The sequence below is a fragment of the Molothrus aeneus genome, chromosome 5 (genome assembly GCF_037042795.1).
Source record: "Molothrus aeneus isolate 106 chromosome 5, BPBGC_Maene_1.0, whole genome shotgun sequence".
NCBI lineage: Eukaryota > Metazoa > Chordata > Aves > Passeriformes > Icteridae > Molothrus > Molothrus aeneus.
The window spans coordinates 28,989,355-29,008,127 of NC_089650.1; the positions used below are offsets into that span (position 1 = coordinate 28,989,355).

General features: G+C 33.3%; 1 protein-coding gene across 1 annotated transcript in view; it reads right to left on the reverse strand.

Annotated features, from left to right (window-relative positions):
- LRRIQ1 (leucine rich repeats and IQ motif containing 1) overlaps positions 1–18,773 on the reverse strand; it is a 105,473-nt gene that overhangs the window by 24,065 nt on the left and 62,635 nt on the right. The window contains exon 23 of the mRNA XM_066550285.1: positions 16,759–16,860. Coding sequence (XP_066406382.1) covers positions 16,759–16,860 — 102 coding nt within the window. The remainder of the gene's footprint in view (positions 1–16,758; positions 16,861–18,773) is intronic.

Sequence of the window (18,773 nt, forward strand, 5' to 3'; positions counted from 1 at the left end):
CTCATCAGGACAAGAGGTACTTGAAACCCATGTTCCCCTGTGGTAGGACAAGTGTTGTTAACAAGCCAGCGCACAAAAGGAAGGAGGATGGTTACACAGTGTCGGCATTCAGGGAGAACTCAAGTTCTGTGCCTGGAAAAAACCAATCCTTGTTGTTGTAAATGACAGTTATTCCACTCTTCATCGATTCATAATGAAAAAGGGTGCTAAAGAACCTGATTCAACACAGGATGGTTTTTTTCCAAATCTATTTGTTGATGATGGGAAGATAAAAGGTTGAACTTTAATACATCATGCTTCTTGATAAATATATGGAGAAGCTTGCACTGTATTGAATCTTTCAAATCTTGTGTTTAGAAGGTGATTTAAATCACTTCAAACCTTGCTCTATAGGGAGTACAATACAAATAGAAGACTAAGAAACCTAAGACCTACAGTGTGAAAGAAGGGCTTGAAAATTCTTCAGCATTCTAAGTTTTCCTCCCTTAAAAAAATCTGTGACCAGAGTTAATTTTTCTCAATATGTATTCTGGAATTGGTGTTCTTAATAAAGGAATTAAGTAGTTCTACTTGTGTATAAAATTATTGTCTATGCTATTAATATATTACATTTTTCTTCTCTGTCAGTATTGTGGCATAAATTACTGGTCAGAAATATATAATTTGAGGGCATATGTGTGTTAGTATGTGTATGAATGCACAAAATCTAAAAAAAAATAATTATTGAGAATTAAAATTATCGACCCTCTGAGGATTTATAATTTCTACTGTCTTCTATACAGTTATATAATGTGTGTATTACAAATTTATAAATTACCTTGAAATCCCAAATCTAAAATCCAACTTTTTAATCTCATTTTTTCCATGTTACAATAACAACAAAATAGCCTTATTTCTGACACAGTCTGTATAATACACACAGAACAGAAAGTAAGAATGACGTGAGTTGTTCCTGCTCTTGAGGTAAAAAAGTGAAGTATTTGGAAACAGACAGGAAAACAACAATCATTAAAAAATTACAACTCCCACTGCCCTTCACCCCCAAAACCCACTTGTATACTAGAATGTATGACAAATGATAGGATTTTTTTTTTTTTTCCACAGAGAACCTAAAACATTTCTCAGAAGTGCACTTTGTCAGGAGTCCCTGAATACTGCCATCCATGACACAGCAATCACAACAGGCCCCAAATTGCTTTGGAAAAAGAATGGGATTTAGAGTGGTCTTTAGCATACTTACAGGAATTCTGTGAGTACATTTATGGTAGAAATACATGTGTGACTTCCAGACAGTTGGCAACATCGTGTGGCAGAAATTGGTACAGAGTTCTTACTGAAACCTATAGCATCCTCAGATGTTAATCTACAGCTCAGGGCTGGAATTTTCAGATAATGGGGTATACACATGTCTACCTTAAAAACATTTTCTTTTGATATACTAGGGACTTTTAGAAGATATTTTTTCATCTGAGAGACTTCTGACTATATCGACTTCCATCTCTAGGACCAGAATGAATGAAATGAAAATATTTGTAGAATGTAGAAGTGTCTGAGTGAGTTCATAGCTGAATAAAATATGAAATAGAACTGTATCACAAGAATACTACCTCAGGTTATTACCTACATAATTTTTAATGCTTAAAAATGCTTTATCAAATACTTTATCAATTATCAATCAACAAGCAGAGTTTTGAAAATGGAAGTGCTGATCAATATTCAAGAGAATGTCTTTCAAAGATTATAAAAGCAGCTACTGAAAGGAAAAAAAATTAAAAAGAGGGTTTTTTTCCTAAAACTTTAGCCCTTTTTCTCTTTTTACCAGGTAATTTGCATTTTTTTCAAACTAAAAATAAGGATTACTATACTACTATTTGATCTACAAACCTCCTTTTCTTCTCTAATGTCTTCCCCAACAAGTTAATTCTATTTTAGCAGTTATCATATTTCAGACTGTGCTTTCTCTATTCTCTCTTTGATGTCTCATTATTAGATTATGCAAAAGCAGAATCTTTTAGCTGAGATTCCTACATCACTCAAAAAGTACAAATTTCAGCTTCTGAATTCAAGGAAAACGGGATTTCATACTTGTACCTTCCTATTATTTTCTGTTTTGCTACATGTTCCTGCCCCTACAGAATACACCACTACTATTTATCTGTCCCTAGCTTACAGTTTAAACTCAACATTTTCTTTCTCCCACACTGAGGCAAGTCTAAGTCTTTTTCATCCTCAATGGCGTACTTTTAAAACACATAATTTTGAAGTTATTTCTCTCTCTCTATTCATATTCCAGTAATATGAAAGAACTTCTCCCAGGATCTCCTGATTACTTAACTTCTACTGCAACCCTCTGATCATACAAATACAATGCAAACCACTCTATACTAAAATGCTCACATCTTCTACTCTTCATGTAACATGGTTTTTATTTCATGCTTCCATTTGAATTGCTTCATAACGCTCATTTTCCTAGCACTGACATCAAGACATCATTAAACACTGTTCCTTCCAAACTGACCAACTCTTGCAATTTTTATGGGTTGTTATCACTTTCTGTACTCTATTTACATTAAATACAATTTCTTATTTATCTTCTGTAATTTTCTTTGTAACAAACAGCAATTTCACGTTGTGATATTTCCTAAGACCTGTGACACTTTTCTTCATTGATGTATAAACTGAGAAAACTATTTCACCTGGTATGTACAGGAAGTTGCCTTACAAGACACTCTTCATTTCAAATTTTTTTGCTGATTTATGACTGTTTGAATATGGAATTGCTTTATGTTTGAAAAACTAAGCTGGTTCTTAAAAAAAACCCCAAAACATCCCTGCCAAAACCAAAAATTAAGAAGCTACAGAGGTGATATGCCATCCACATGCAGAGAAAGGAGTTCCTGATGTAAACTACTACCTGCAATCAGCATGCTTCAGGATCCACTCAGACATTGATAAATTCAAAAAGAACATGAAAGACTTGACAGTGCTATACCACACTTGCACATTATTCTTTTGTGTAGTCTTCTATGAACACAGTGTTATGTTATACAGAACCCACTTCAGCCACTCTGCACAGGCAAATTTCATCAACAGCACTGCTGAGAAGTGAGTCTGGAGCACAGCCAAGAGTTACCAAGAGTTCTTTGGATAGTCACGGCTCTTGAGGAACTGAAGAAATCAAGAGGAGTAAAAACTATTTTGAAATAGCATGTTCAGCATTTCAATGCTTAGTTATCCATGAGTAAATGTAAGGTACAACTAAGATGGAGGTAGATTGAGCCTATTTTGTTTATCCTTAGTGCCTACACTCTCACATAGTTTCTTGTCTGAAGTTTCAAATCTGCCTAATACATACCCTATCTCTATTTTTTTCATAAACTTTGGGAACTAATAAACCCCTGAATGATGGATGTTCTCTACTGAATAGAGGAATTTTTACTGTTGAGGAGAAAAATAAGAGATGCATAACATAAAATCCCCTTTTTTACAGAATATTTTGATAGATTTTATTTCTATCCATTCCCACTTCTTAAAATTAAATGACAGAAGCAATAAAGAACTTCAACAAAAGTGTTTTTTTGCTCAGTGATGAAACAGTATTTCCAAGCAAGAAGAGATATCACTTTATATGTAGTCCAAACCAGAGAAGTATCTTTCCCTAAATTCAATAAACCAAGAAAAATTATTTAAGACATAAGATCTTCCAAAGGAATTCTCAAAATAACAAGTACAAAGGAACATTTTATAAGAGTGCAGGAGGTCTAACTACTATGTTGTTCACTACAGAGAGGGCAAAACCTACACAATACAATCAATTTTATTGAGTGTGACAACCATTAGGGTAGGTTTTGTTTGTAGTGAAGATATTAAAAGTACAAGAAAGGAACTGAAAAATTCAAATCCAACAAAACTTTTGTTCAAAATAAAAACTGGAGGCTTCTATGTGACAAGAAGATATATATGCTAAGTATTAAAAGGAACAGAAAAACTGTCATTACTCGGGAACGTCATGAATTTAGTCAGTAAAGCTGACTTACGTGATATTAATAATTGTCTCATACATTCTATGAATAATTAAAACATGTAATTTCACGTCACAGATTCAGAATTTTCATTTGAAAAAAGTCTTTATTATATTTACTCTTGAGAATACACATTTTTCCTAGAAAGTTATCTGAATAATAGAAGAACTTGTTTTAAGAACTCATGCTCATCAACACATACAATGTACTGAAGTACCATGCATGATCATGCACAATTGGTACTTATTGCAGAGCAACACTGAAAGTGAAATAATGAAATTATTGCACTAATGTTAATATATTGTTTAGTTATGAAAGCCACTGGATTGATTATCCATTCTATCTATACCCTATACTTAATATATATCTGATGGGTCAAAATATTACATATTTTTCTATTTAAAAGGGTTTTGTTTTGTTTGAGCAGAACTATTTCTGGGTCAATTTCTGATGCTGACTTGAAATACCTATTGGTATTTGATGAACATACTGTGACAGCAATTCACAGCTCCGTCAGCACAAGTAATGTGTAACAGCAGAACTATTCTCCATTGTCAAATACACACACAAAGTCTACACTGAGTGCAAGGCTGCTGTTTAGTTTACTTCATAGCAAAACCAAGAGGTAATATTGAAGATCAGACCTATCATTATGCCAAACATTGTATAAACAAGACTTGATTTAATGTTCATGGAATTAAGTGGAAAAAAAGTCTCAGACTCAGAGTCTTTTCATTTTCTTAAGACTCCACATCTAAAATTAGTTAATCCCCATTTGTGCGTAATTCTTATATATTTATATCCAGCTTAAAAACAACCATAAACATTAAACTTCTGAGTGTCTATAAATAAATACAGACATAAAAGTACTAATTCTTCTTATTGAGTTATATTTAATTGGTTGATACTTCATGGATGACAATAAATATGAAATTCCAGTGTCTTGTAGATCTATGAAAAAAAAAACAAACAAAAAAAACCCCCTTCAATTTGTAAAGAAGGTCAGAAAAAAAAAGCAAAAGAAAACCACAATTTGCCTATGAGTTGCCCTAGGTTAATTATCAATACATATGTCTCAAAGAGCTTAGTATTTGTATAGATTTCTTCATTAATTAAACTGTGATTTTCAGCTGGTAAACGCATGAAAACAAACAAGAATCGAAACACTGTGTATAATTATAGAGAAATAAACACATATCCCCAGGTATGGAACTGACTTATATTGATTTTGGATCAGTTATAGTTACAATGGCACAGGTTTTCTCTATCCATGCAGAGAAGGTTTGAATGATTTACCTACTGAATGAATAAATCAGTTGAAAAAGGAATAAATTAGATCTGACTCCTCTTGTTCTTTTACAGAATTTTGTTTAGAACTTCATTCAAATTCCTTTTTAGTGGGAAGATGAACACAACCCCCCCAGTTCTATTTGTGAACATAATTTAACTGTCCCTAATCTAGAGTTTAATCGGTTTATGCTTATTGTAGGTGTGTTTAAATTAATTTCTTTTCACTAAACTTTTCATCTAAACTTGCTACCTTCTTGCTACTTTTCATCTAAACTCCCCTACTCACTGTCTTTACATATGTATTTCTACATACATATATATAAAATTTGTTTGAAAAGGAGGGAACAACCTAAATACGATGACTCCAAATAGGTGAAGTTGCCTCATCTGCATTCTGTTTATATTTGCAATAGCTTTTGAGACAGCCATAACTAATTAATTTTAAAGTGTAATTTGTTTTACCGGTTGTCTACCAACAGGTCAAAATAGTTGTTCACTTGTAACTTTGCTTGTTTGCAGCTGATGATCTAATCTCCTGCCAATAGCACAGGAATTTACAGAGCATTAAGCTCTGATCCAGAGAGGGAGTGAAATCCCATAAATTTCAATTAGGTAGGCAAACCCTCACTTAAGATTAAGGAAATTCAGTAGCTAATCTTACACTATTTACTCCAGGAGAAGGAAAGAGATGATTATATTATGACTTTTAAAACCTTAGAGAATAAATTGAGTTATAAAAATTACATAATCTTACATGAGAATTTGTGTACCAATTAAAAAAACCCCAACAACAACAACAACAAAAAAAAGAAAAAAAAAAAAAACAAAAAACCCAAAAAAACCCCCCAAAACAAAACAAAAAAAAAACAAAAAAAAACCAAACTCAAAAACCTGGCCAAACCGAGATTTTACTTGATTTTACTTGACTGTAAACAGTCACTGTCTTGAAGAAGGAATAGAATATCATTGCCAAGTTTGAGTGAAAGAAGAAAATACCGCCAGAAGGGTATAAGTTCTATATAAGGCAGAAAATACTTTCTGCCTTATATAGAACTTATTTTATAAGAAAGATCCTAATATAGTTTTCATACAAAATAAACAATTTTAATAAAAATTAATCTCATTGAAAAGGTTAACAGAATTCTTAACAGAATTCTTTGAAGTACTTGAAGAAATAAAGAAATATTAAATGGTAATATTTACAGAAAATTTTTAATGTAACTACAAAAGTAAGCTCAAAGCATTATTTTGTTCAGCAAGATTTTTCTGCTCTTCTGAAATGATATTTTTTTAGAAGCACTAAGCTATGGGTACTGATACAGAGGCTAGGAAAATGGGTACATATCTGCAATGAGAATACAGAAAATGCATGTAAGTAAATAGAGAAACTCGTCTGTAACTTGTACCACAGTTCTTGAAACTTTCTTTCAATCTTTAAACTTCTCCATATTCTGGTTCACTGAATGCACCAAGGGCCACTAAAACTGGAGAAATATCTGAATAGCATCATCACCCTCAAGGCATCCAGGTCTCAGAACAGACTCTTCTTCAGCATTCTGGCTAGAAGAGGAGGAAAACAGGAGAAAAGAATGCAATGATATAGCAAAATTGTCACTAAACCCAAGATAACTTATTTTCAATGGTATTTAAAATGTTTTAATTCTACTCACCTTCTCCTGGATTCCAAACAGATTCTTCAGCTTTCACCTGCCTGGTCCTGGGTCACTACACCTCACAGTGCTCTGAGCGCTCATTAGTACTGCCTTGTTGTGTGACTGTACTAATTATATAATGAGAAAAAGAGATTTGCCCCGAATATTTCTATATTGAACAAACATATTTTATGGGAAGTCATAAGAATATAAAACACTCTCATAGGGGAAACAAACTTTTGAAGAAAGAAATTAGTATGATGCATGGATAACGCACATGCTTAGTAATTTAGTGAAAGAGTTAGTAACTATCTCTACAAAGATATAAAACCCAAAAATCCCAGGCAGCCATACATGTGAAAGAAACAACTTCTAAAATTTATTCCAAGAAAGACTTTATAAACATTTGCATTTGCAATAAATGAGAGACGTTTGAGAGAGAATTTTGAATTCAGTGCACACAACTCACACAGGATGATGACAGCCTATGCAGTGTTTTAGCATATGTAGACCAGACTACAAGTAGAGTCTGACAAAACCTAAAAGGCAGACCTGGCTAAGAGTCAGGAGTCACGCTTATTAAATTGAACTCTCAGGGGTATCATGCAATCAGAGGTCACAATCGAGGCAACAGAAGCAATGTCACGATATCAGAGAAAGGGCCAATTCAGACCTGCTCCCCGACAGGCAGTGAGGTCACGGCTTGCGGCAAATAACTGTATTAAAAGGGAATATTCTCTGCACACTTTTAGAACTGTCATCTGAACAAACAAAGCCAGGTCATTGGTAGGTTAAATCAGAACTTTCTGGCTTACTGGCACATAGCTTCCTTTCTTTTTACATTCACTGCTAATTTCTCAATTACAAAATATACATCAGGTACTAAAGCAAATAGTAAATTTAACTTAAAAATACACAGTAGAGTTTAAATTCCTCCTTTTTAAAAGTCGCATTCTATCTTTCATAAGAGATATCACTGGTCTCTTCATAAAGTGAAAACTGCTGAGCTTGCTGCTTATCAGAAAATAAAAGCATGCATGTGTTTTAGAGAAATATCTTTCCACAGTTAGGGTCTTAGTAAGCCCTATGCTCAATGTGCAATTAGAAACCATTGAAAAATACAGTTATTCATAATGAACTTATTTAATGATGACTATGAAAATGAAATTCTTTTGCCTGGCTACTTGGATTTCCTTATCTCGTTGTCTGGACTGGGTTATCTACAACATTCTATAAATGTGCTAATTTATGAAGTTACAATCCAACCATGTTGGATTGGGAACCTGACAATAAACCTGAAAAGAGAGAAAAATACTAGGATGTCATGTAAACAACATTGTATTCAAAAATACTGTCTTGAAATGCAGCCTTTCTTACCACTATGAAAAAAAATATATAACTGCAAAATTCAGTACTTCTACCTTTTTTATACTCACAAGCCAGATAAAATATTTGCAGCGAATACATCAAACTAGCACAAACCTATGAACTTCCAGAAATTGCTAACATGTTTTGATAAGAATTGAACTGCAAAATTATGAAGTAGGAAAATTTACATTACAGAAATAACACAACATAAAAGTTACATAGGTATAACTGCATGATTGTACATTTTCATTAAAATACTTGAGTCACTTGGAATTCCTTGTAAAATCAGGTAGGTCCACAGCACATTCAATTCTGTACTATATGAAATCTATAAAAGCTATAGAACTTTGCTCTAAGAGTTAGTATTGAACAGCATAAAATTTTAAATTCCTCTATTTCAATTTTCTAGTGTTGTTTTGATATTTTGTTTGAAAAATGTATCTGAACAACAACATTATTAGTTATAAAAACAGAAAGATAATTCAATGTGTGTTTAATATTAAACTTGTGAAAATGGCCTCTTTGGAATGCTATAGATTTCTGACCTCATTAATAATACTAATTCTACACAACACCATAGTTCCCATTATAGAATAGGAAAAAAAGAAATTTCTTTAAAGAAAATTTTAATAAATTATATTTTCAAATTAATTAAAAGCTCTGGTTTGAAGGCTTTCCTTTATTTCACCTCTGAAAGTGCTTAGAATAATGCAATTATTTAAACCTATAGCTACAGGAAACATTCCTTTAATTGTGATTTAAACTGTGCCATAGATTCCAATTGAAGCAAGATTTGTACCTGTAAAATATTTCTAAGGCTACATTATATTCCTTATTCATCTCATCATACCAAATGGAAATTCTTTTGCAAGAGGAACATTTGTGCAATGTAACATTCGTGACACTTTTACAGACAGAGTCCGTGGCCTATGTTTAAAAACCATTTGCATAGTAATATGATTTTAGTGTTTGAAACAAACATTTTGGAAAGCTCTTTAGATATATCTGAATATGCACTTTTAATGACCTCTTCATTAGCAATTGTTTTTTGAAGTGTAAAAAAATGTATTGGGTACTGTCCAGTAAAAGCAAAGCAAATAAACAAACCACCCCAATATTGACTGCAGTCCCCAGGCATCCAAACATGACAGCAACAAATTCAGTAATTACTTTTAACAGGACATGCTAAATACAATTTTTGTAACACTTTATTTTAAAGGAAATTAACCAAACCTATTCTCCCTTACCCCCTCCAACCAAATCCATTTGGATTTAACTTGTTGCTAAAATTATCTGTCTTTTGCACTCTAAGACCTGGGTCATGACCTTACTTAGGGACAGGAAATAGTTATCAGGTCACTGAATGGTCAAATGAAAAAGGATTTGAAATGCTTTGGTACTCAGGGATCTATTCATCTAAAATGATTGCCTTATGCAGTACTAAAAGCTGTGGATCTGAATGTGGAATCAACCTGTTTATATTTACACTGGCTGAGATGCAAATGTCACACTACAAAAATTTTGGACATAAAATATCAAGAAGAGGAGAAAAAAGAAAGGCAAAATTGAAGGAGACGCAAATAAAACTATCTGAACTATTATATCATCTTATTCAACAAGAAGAAGAAGTAGTTCTCCACCTCTGATGACATTTTCGGTGAAATCTCTCTCCTACTGTTGTCATCACTGGGTAGCTATTAGCAAAAGAAGAGTAAGATTTTTTGCCTTTATTTTAGGTGCAGTTTCTTTTAGGTTGATAAAAACAAGCAAATTAATATGTTATGAAAGCGCAGGTAACCACCTATACAGTGTACAAAATCCTAGTTTTGGAAGTTTATTGGAACAAACAAACATGCTCTCTAGGTTAGAGACCACATTCATATCTGATACTCTAATAAAATCCTTATGCTACCACAAATTACTACAGTCTGCAAAAAAGCAGACTCAGGAACAAAGAGAAAGTACACAAGCAGGTGAAATATGTGGTCAGAAACATTGAATATACTAATACAGAACTCTGAACACTAGAACCACAACAAGAATTTATAATATTAGCTGGTATGTATCTATGGCAAGTACCTCCTATCCAGGAACTTCAGGCAAATAAAGTGTGGGGGCTTTTTGGTGGGGTTTTTTTTTGGGTTTGTTGTTATTTTTTTTTTGGTAATTGAAAGTGAAAAGCAAGAATATTAATAAAACTTTCATATGTCTAGATCATTAATAAATACTCAGACACTGAAGTGCACTGCATAAACCCACATAAATTATGTTTTACATATTTATTTTTAAACATAATTTCAGGATTGCTTCATTCCATGAATACTGAAAAAATCCTACACTATCATTGACAGACAGGAGGCTAGAAAATTAGGCACAGATTTTATTTTCAGTTTTATTTTATAATAAGAAACTGGACCAGTAGAACTATGTAACTGAAGCTTGAGTGCGTGCACTGTAAGGCCCCTGCAGTCCTTTACAAGTTTTCAGCGTACCGCTGTTGTGAACTGGGTTTGCACTCTGCCAGCAGAGCCGCTCTGACCCATGGAGAGCACTCCTTCAGATCAACACTGCCTCAGGCTTCACTGCTTTCTCCAAGAAGTCTTACATTTCAGGCATCAAGTTGAATTTCTTCTGGAGATGATTAACCCAAACCCATGACAGATTTTTTCCAAGATATCCAACTCCTTATGTTTATTTTATCCTGGCTCTTTTTGGATGTACTGGACACAAGTAACCTACTCATTTTACATGTTGAAGGGCTGGTGGAGAGCCATTAATTCCTTAAAATGAGAAAATATTTCAATGCAAGAGTTCTGTGTGAGCTCAAACTAAATAATAAGAAACAAAGCCATAGAATTATGAATTCAAAAGATACAACCCCTCCCGCACTGCAAATTTCTGTAACACATTTTCATTACATTTCAGGACAGATCTTACATTCTCTGAAAATGCATTATTTTGTCATTTTTGTCAGTGGATTAGAAACTGCTTCCCTAATGTGGCATACAAATTTAGGGCCTGGGAGATATGTAACAGTTACAGTTTACTGTAAACATGGCAATTCAATTCATAGAATTGCAGCAAGCCCAGATTTCAAATGTGGTTATTAATCCTTTTGAGACAACAGATCAATAAAATACCACTTACTTTAGAAATAGATGTTTGCAAACACTGTGATTCCTGGGAACTGATGCCATTAATATTCTCAAATAAAAAGAGCTGATTTCTAAAAGATGAAAACAGCTAACACAAATTTTCACTTACAGTTCAATGTCTTTTTACATGCTCTTAAATAACAAAAACCAGAACATTTAAAGCCCATATAAAGATGAATACTAGCATTCCAGACTCAGTACCTTCTCTTAACTGTCATGTAGATGTGATTTGTCAAGCATCAGTGATTTGAATCAATACAAATTCTATTAAATGTCATACATAATTTTTTTAAAAATTTATTCATATCTTATAATACAGAAGATCTAAGAAACTATGTTGAACAAGTGCAACAATATTTTAATGAACTCCCAGAATTAGCCAACCTTAAATTCCAACTTTCCAAAGTCTCACATTTGCACTTTCAATTATCACTAGTAATAATAATCTATAAGAATGTTTTGCAATAATTTCCACTTGAGACTATAAGGATTTTCATAATTAGGAACTATTATAAATCTGGAAAACAGATGACTAAGTGGTTTCCATGATATTTATCTTCAAATCATATGACATAATCACAAGCTGACTTTACATCTTATTCTTGGAAAATAAATGTTATTTCAACTGACAATTTCTACAGAAATAAATAAATATTGGCACAATTAAAAGTCACCTGAGAAAGCATAATCTATTCATTATCAAATTTGTATTGGTGAAATCAGTCTTAACACTATACCCATTGCATTTTCCTTGGTCACCATGAGCATAAAATGACAGGAAATACAGTACTGCCAAGTAGAACTACAGGTTCCCAAACTACAGCAAACATATCTTGTCAACACAGCCAAGTGCATTTTTTATATAGTTAAACCTCCAGGCATAAATCATTGTTCACTTTTTTGGGTGAAGTCACATTGCACTGTTTTCACTTTGAAGTGTATGGTATAGATGTGTTACTGATGGATATGGATATGACTAAAAATATAGTATATATGTAAATAATTCACCTAACCTACAAAATTAAATACAGCACAGTCTATGAAATTAAATAGAGCACAACCTGTGAAATAAAGTAAATCATATCCAAATAATACTTGGATAGTTTGAATGGATTTTCATCTGATCTCCTGCATTCTTCCAGCTTGCTCTACAGATTGGAATTCAGCTTCCCAATCCACTGAACAAAAACTATTTGGATAACCCACCAAAACCATTGAGGAAACTGGATTAAAGAGGACCCAAAAAGACACACATGGTTTGCAAAGCTTGTAGCAAAAAAATGTGCTTGGCCTTAGGGCTCATTCTTTAGTTCTCAGCTGCTGTACTGGGACTAAGTATTCACACTGTTGGCTAGAAAAATACCCTTCCTCTATGCAAGTCAAATTACAGATCCTGTAATTACAGACCCACAGATGGCAGAGATGCTCCGTTACATGGTCAGCCAGGACTAATTGGAACTTCCCAAGAGGAGTCAAGGATAGATTTTTCCTTCAGTTCTTGATGTACTATACCCAAAACAGTCAAGACTATTTTATATTAAATTAACAACTGAAATAGCCTCCAGACAAAAAGTGCACAAGTAGTCATAAAGCTTTCTAAAAAATATGCTTTGATGCAAAATACGAAATTATGACAATTATCTATGTGCCTTATAAAGTTTCCAAAATTTTGAGACCTTTGAAATGTCACCATCTACAAACCACAAAAATATCTCAAGAACATTCATTGAACCAGAATATTCATTAAAGAAGGCATATTTTGTTTGTCAGCTACCTGACACTAAATGAAACTCAACAACCATGATGGAAGCATAACCTTATCTCACTAAAGAGAGCAGGGTAACATACACTGTCCCAGGAAACGTCCAGCAAATCATCAGGAGTACTTCAAGTCAGACTTTCATCTTTCTTCAGGTTTTTGATGAGGGTATAATTTGTTATCAGAAACAGTAAATACATATTTATACTTGCATATTCTATGGTTCACTTTACAACCTACTCAAGTTAATGTCACAGAAAAGATTCAAATATATTTTTATTAAACTCATAGTTTTAATGTATCTACAGTACAATGACCACACGCATTAAATTAATTTTAAAGAAACTGAAACTGCATCTGACAGAAAGTATAAGGATTACAAAATGCATGTTGATGCTAGTAATTACACCAGACAGTAATTGTTCATAATTTACTTTCCTTTGAAAATATACAAATAAAAAGTCATAAGTACTACATTTATTGAATTATTTTATCTACTTATACTCCTGGCATATGCTTATATATTTCTGTGAGTACAGACACACGTACTGTATGTAAATACATTGACACATACAGACACAGATATATTGACAGATATATTGACACATACAGACACAGATATATTGACAGATTTATTGACACATACAGTAATGCACTGAATTGCATTCATTGATTGGTTTCTTCCTTCACATGCTGCTTGTATTTTTAAATGGCAAGCTCTTCTCTGTGAGAATAGTATCTCCTCATGCCATTGGCATGGTGTTTGTATTACAAAGGGGTTTATTTCTGACTAAATTCTGTGTGCTGCTGTGATTCAGATGTGAAACAATGGTACCTGGTGGGTATTCGTCTAACATCAGTGAGCAAAGCAGGATGACTCATCCGAAATTTAATAAAAATTTAAGAATAAATTTTTAATATTTATGAATAAATAAATCCAGTTTTTAAAATATATTTTCCAACAACATGTATGTCAACTTAGAGATGTGTGCATTATCCTATGGGATTAAAGTTATGCACAAGTTTTCAAAATTTGTTAACAGCATATTGCATCTCAGCTTATCAAAACTTTTGTAGCAGGAAAACAAGAAGGAAAATTATGACAGAACAATAATCTCAGGGAAAAAATCATCAGATATTAACCTCATTTCTTTTCACTATTTTTATATCTCTTATGCTTTTATTAGTTTTTGTTTTCTTTGTAGTCTTACACACAAAACCACAATGAAGACAAAAAACATTCATCATTCATTTTAACTAGATTTCTTCTTAAATATTCATTACCATGATGTGTTCCAGCTTTAAAATTTAAAACTGTTCTAATTGTTTTACTTCCTAGGGCATCCCCTTTCAAAAGTAGTGATTCTGTTATTTAACAGATAACACGTGTGTACTTGCTGTTTTTCTGTTGATGTTGACTTCTCCCTTCCATTTCCCAATTTAAAGAAATAAAGAAGGAATATATAGAATGTGCTTTTTTTATTTAATTGTTTATAAAGAAGATGGTTTGGAGTTCAAATTTTCTACCCACTACAAGTCTGTGAAAGTCAAAGGTCTTGAATGGAGGAAGTTTATTTCCACCACATAAAGGACAGGTCTGGGTTCTATTGAATTAAAATACAATGACCACAAGATTTATGGATACAGAGTGCAAACATTCCACCTTCTTGTTACAGAAAGAATTCCAATGACTGAACAGACCCAAAGAGATCTATTGCTGGCAAAAGAGGAAGAAACACTTAAAAGGTAAGAGGGGAAATGGGAAACAAGAGAAGACATCTCTGATAACACAACTCTGTGAAGTTACTATGCATGTGCAAAGTGTTACTAATTCTAAATTTAGAAACTCCTAGTTCTGTCTGATGATACCTCACATACATATAAATAAATGCTCTTTCAACCTAGAATTTTCTGAACATAATGTATGAAGAAGCAGTGCCTCTGGTAGAAGGACAAATTTCTATACTGGTCAAGCAGAAAAGTATTCCTTGTCTTGAAAACTCAGCAGACTACATGTGAGCAGCAATGAGTGGTGAAAAAAAAGTTTCTGTTTATTAGCCTGCTAGAGGAGTAAAATGGTCCTTGAAATGAAAGATAATTAAGAGCACCACCACTACGCTTGCCTTTTGATATCCAATCTGCCTTGGTACCTTCTCTCCATCAATTCAAAAAGTAACTTCAGTAATATTTAGAATGCGTACATCAGCTTTTCAAAACAAAGGGAAATGTTTTCAGGCAGAACAAATAAACTGGTGGCAGGAAAGCTAGCCTAAACCTACACTGACTTTAGAGTTCTAAACTTGTATTTAGGCTTAACTCTGACATGGTTTTGAGCATTCTTACAGTTGTTTCTACTGGACATTCACTTTTTCACAGGCAGCCTGCCTGTCCTGTTTCTTCAGCATATGACACACTCTGATGTATATAAGCATATGCCACAGAAACATATATGAGATACTGGGAAATGCTCAGTCAGGTGCAGTACACACAGACTTTCTATAGTCAAGGTAAATTCATGCTTGGATCCAAGAAAAATAATAGTGCAAAAATATTTCCTCTTCAGAATTTACCAAGAATTGTTTCCGAACAAATTTGAGCGTGAACTCATGAGGCAAATCTAGGCTTCCATACAGCTGAGTTAATTGACCGAATTGCAATTCATGTAGACTCAGATTTATTTCACACCTGTCTCAGACATGTTCTAATTTTTATCCTCATACAGTGAATGTTAATACAGTATAATTTGTAGTTTTACTTTGTGAAACTAGGAATAGATCAGATAGCATATGACGATGTCTTTGGAAAAGAGAAAAAGATAGAGGTGAGAACTTTCTGAGTACACCATTTAGTTGCAAAAAGAATCAAAACAATATAAAAATGTCTCTGGAGATGATTGTCTTTTTACAACAAGGGCATTTTAAATAGACTTGGACTTACTTTAATTGTACAGAAATCAAGGAGTGTTTTAACATGAATTTCAACAGTAAAAAAGCTACATCAGTATTTAAATATTTATGAAAAAGAATTTAATATTTACATGATGAATGTTCTTTCCTTCTGTCAAATGGTGAATTTCTGGGGAATATTTATGAAAGTACTTTCCAAAAAACATGCTAAGGATTTTTAGGAATTAATGTCTAGCTTCGGAAAATGTAGCAATTTAATGAAGAATTTGAAGTGATACTTCATTTATGAAGTTTTATTCTAGTACTTTGTATTTTATATCTCTCTGACATGCTTTGACATTTTCATGATGAAGATTTAATAATAAAACAATAAATAAATAACTTAGGCTCCATCTCCCTATAAATTACGGTCTAGGAGCATCTCTTGCTCTCTGCAATGAATTTAAGTTGAAATGTTTCACTGCTGTGACTTGAGGAACAGACAAGTTCCTTAAACTTCTGCCTTTTTCTATTTGCACATATTATTTTATATTTTGAGTAAGCCGGTTTAAAAGACATTGCAAAACATATATGCTTATATGCATAAAATGAAATACTTGTTCATACCTTCAAAGTGTCCAGCACTTATAGGCTGTGTCTTCCCTGGTGGTTTCACAGAGAGATGTTTATTTTCATTGTTTTTGAACAACGCCAGTCGCACAGCTGGGTCTAGATGACAAGAACAAGTTAAAATCAAAGGTCAGACCAGGCTCATTCATTCCTTCAAGCAGTTTTTCACCTTTTAGCCACTTAATAAATGAAAATACTTTTAAAAGTAGGTTTTATATTCACAAAGGATTACACTTTCTAAAATAAAGCCATATAAATACACATGCAACTGAGAATCAAAGTCATTGTTTTGCAGTTTTAACACTTGATCTTTCAGCTCACTCATCTACAAGTTAAAAATAAATTGAAGCATCTATTTGCAGAAATTATTTTTTAAAAATCTGGATTTTAAGCTTGAAATTAAAGCAGAAATATTAACAGAGTACATATCAAGCAGTGTTTCTAAGAGCTTTGGGTCAGAATGATTCAGCAATCTAAATTAAGACATTTACACCTAAAAAATGTTAACACGGGCCAGCTTATTTTTTGAGGTTTGGCTTTTAGATAATAACCTAGTCTTCCTCCATCTTCCATCCTAATTGAAATTAAAAAATTGAAATTAAAAAATACCCCAGAAGTCCACATGCTGAAGTATGAAATCTTCTTAACTGTTACTTTTAAAAGTTTGCAAAGAGGTGAAGATGAGCAGATAATTGCATATAAATCTGTATAAGACATGTTCCTAGACTGGCAAAAAAAGAGTTTAATTAACAAAGGCTACACTGATGCAAAACCACACAAGTTGGGAGAAATGATTTTCACATGTTATTTACAATTTGAAGGAAGAATTTTTTGCTAGGCATAAGAGGAAAGTCAGAGTTTAAGGGAAACAGTGCATCAGAAGGAATGCGAAAATTGTGGGCACAATGCAGAATAAACCAGTGATAATACTAAAAAAAATAGGGACTCAAAAGAATGTAGAAACAAAAGCAGACACACAATGATGAGCAAAATATAAAGAGCTCTGTAGGTGTGCCGTGGAGCAAGGTACTGTGATTCACAGAATGCCAAAGAAAAGATAAAAGAAATATGTTTAAAAACAACACAGTAGCCCAAACAGATAGATCCACTCTCAGAAATATATGAGAAACAACGAGGCAGAAGAAGCTTGTCTACAAAGATGACTAAAAACTGTTCGAAAAGGGTAGAAATTAGTAACGAGGAGAAAAAAAGCAATGGAGCTTATCAAGAGAGTAGAAATGGCAGTCTAAATTTTCTCAAAGAATTTGCATGTAGCAAAAATGAATATGTGAGACACTGCCAGAGCAGACAGAGCAGAAAAACAGGTTATAGAAAGACTCAAAGAGCATTCAGACATAATACATTGAAATTACTAGTTACGTCTCGCGCTTCATTTTGAGTCCCTTACTTGATCTTATTGGTATTTAGTGAAAGAGTTTGTAAGACCATGACAGTACTGCAGCAAAGTAAATATCTTTCTTGTTTGTCAGTTTTCTTATTTCTGAATGACCAGAATATCCTGTTAAGATGGTGAGCAACTTATGAATTTTAACAACAATTTGTAAATGAGGTTTTGACTAGCCGTCTATAGCAGTAGTAGACACTTCAATTACAAACTAATGGTACATAAAGGGATCCTAAGAGCCCAGCTTTTTCCCAGAGAATGGGAAGATTAATTACAAGCCTGGAGAAGATCTCTAATGGGGTGTGGTGCTCTAAGAGATAATGCATTGGCAAAACACGTTAAGATGTTACAGTGTTCTTGGTCAGCCCACACTGCAGCAGCATGTGGTTGACAGAATGTTCTTAATGGTGCTAACCTCTCACAAAGCAGCACACTTGACTGTTGAAGGCATGGTGGCATGTGGGGAGGGAGTAAATTAGGTCATGCCTTCTTCTCAAAGCAGAATCAGTGTTACCTTACAATTTGTTATCTCAAATTGGCTAAGAGACTCTCTCATGTGGTTGTAGGATGATTATAGCTTACAGATTAACCCAGAGGCTAAGAGACT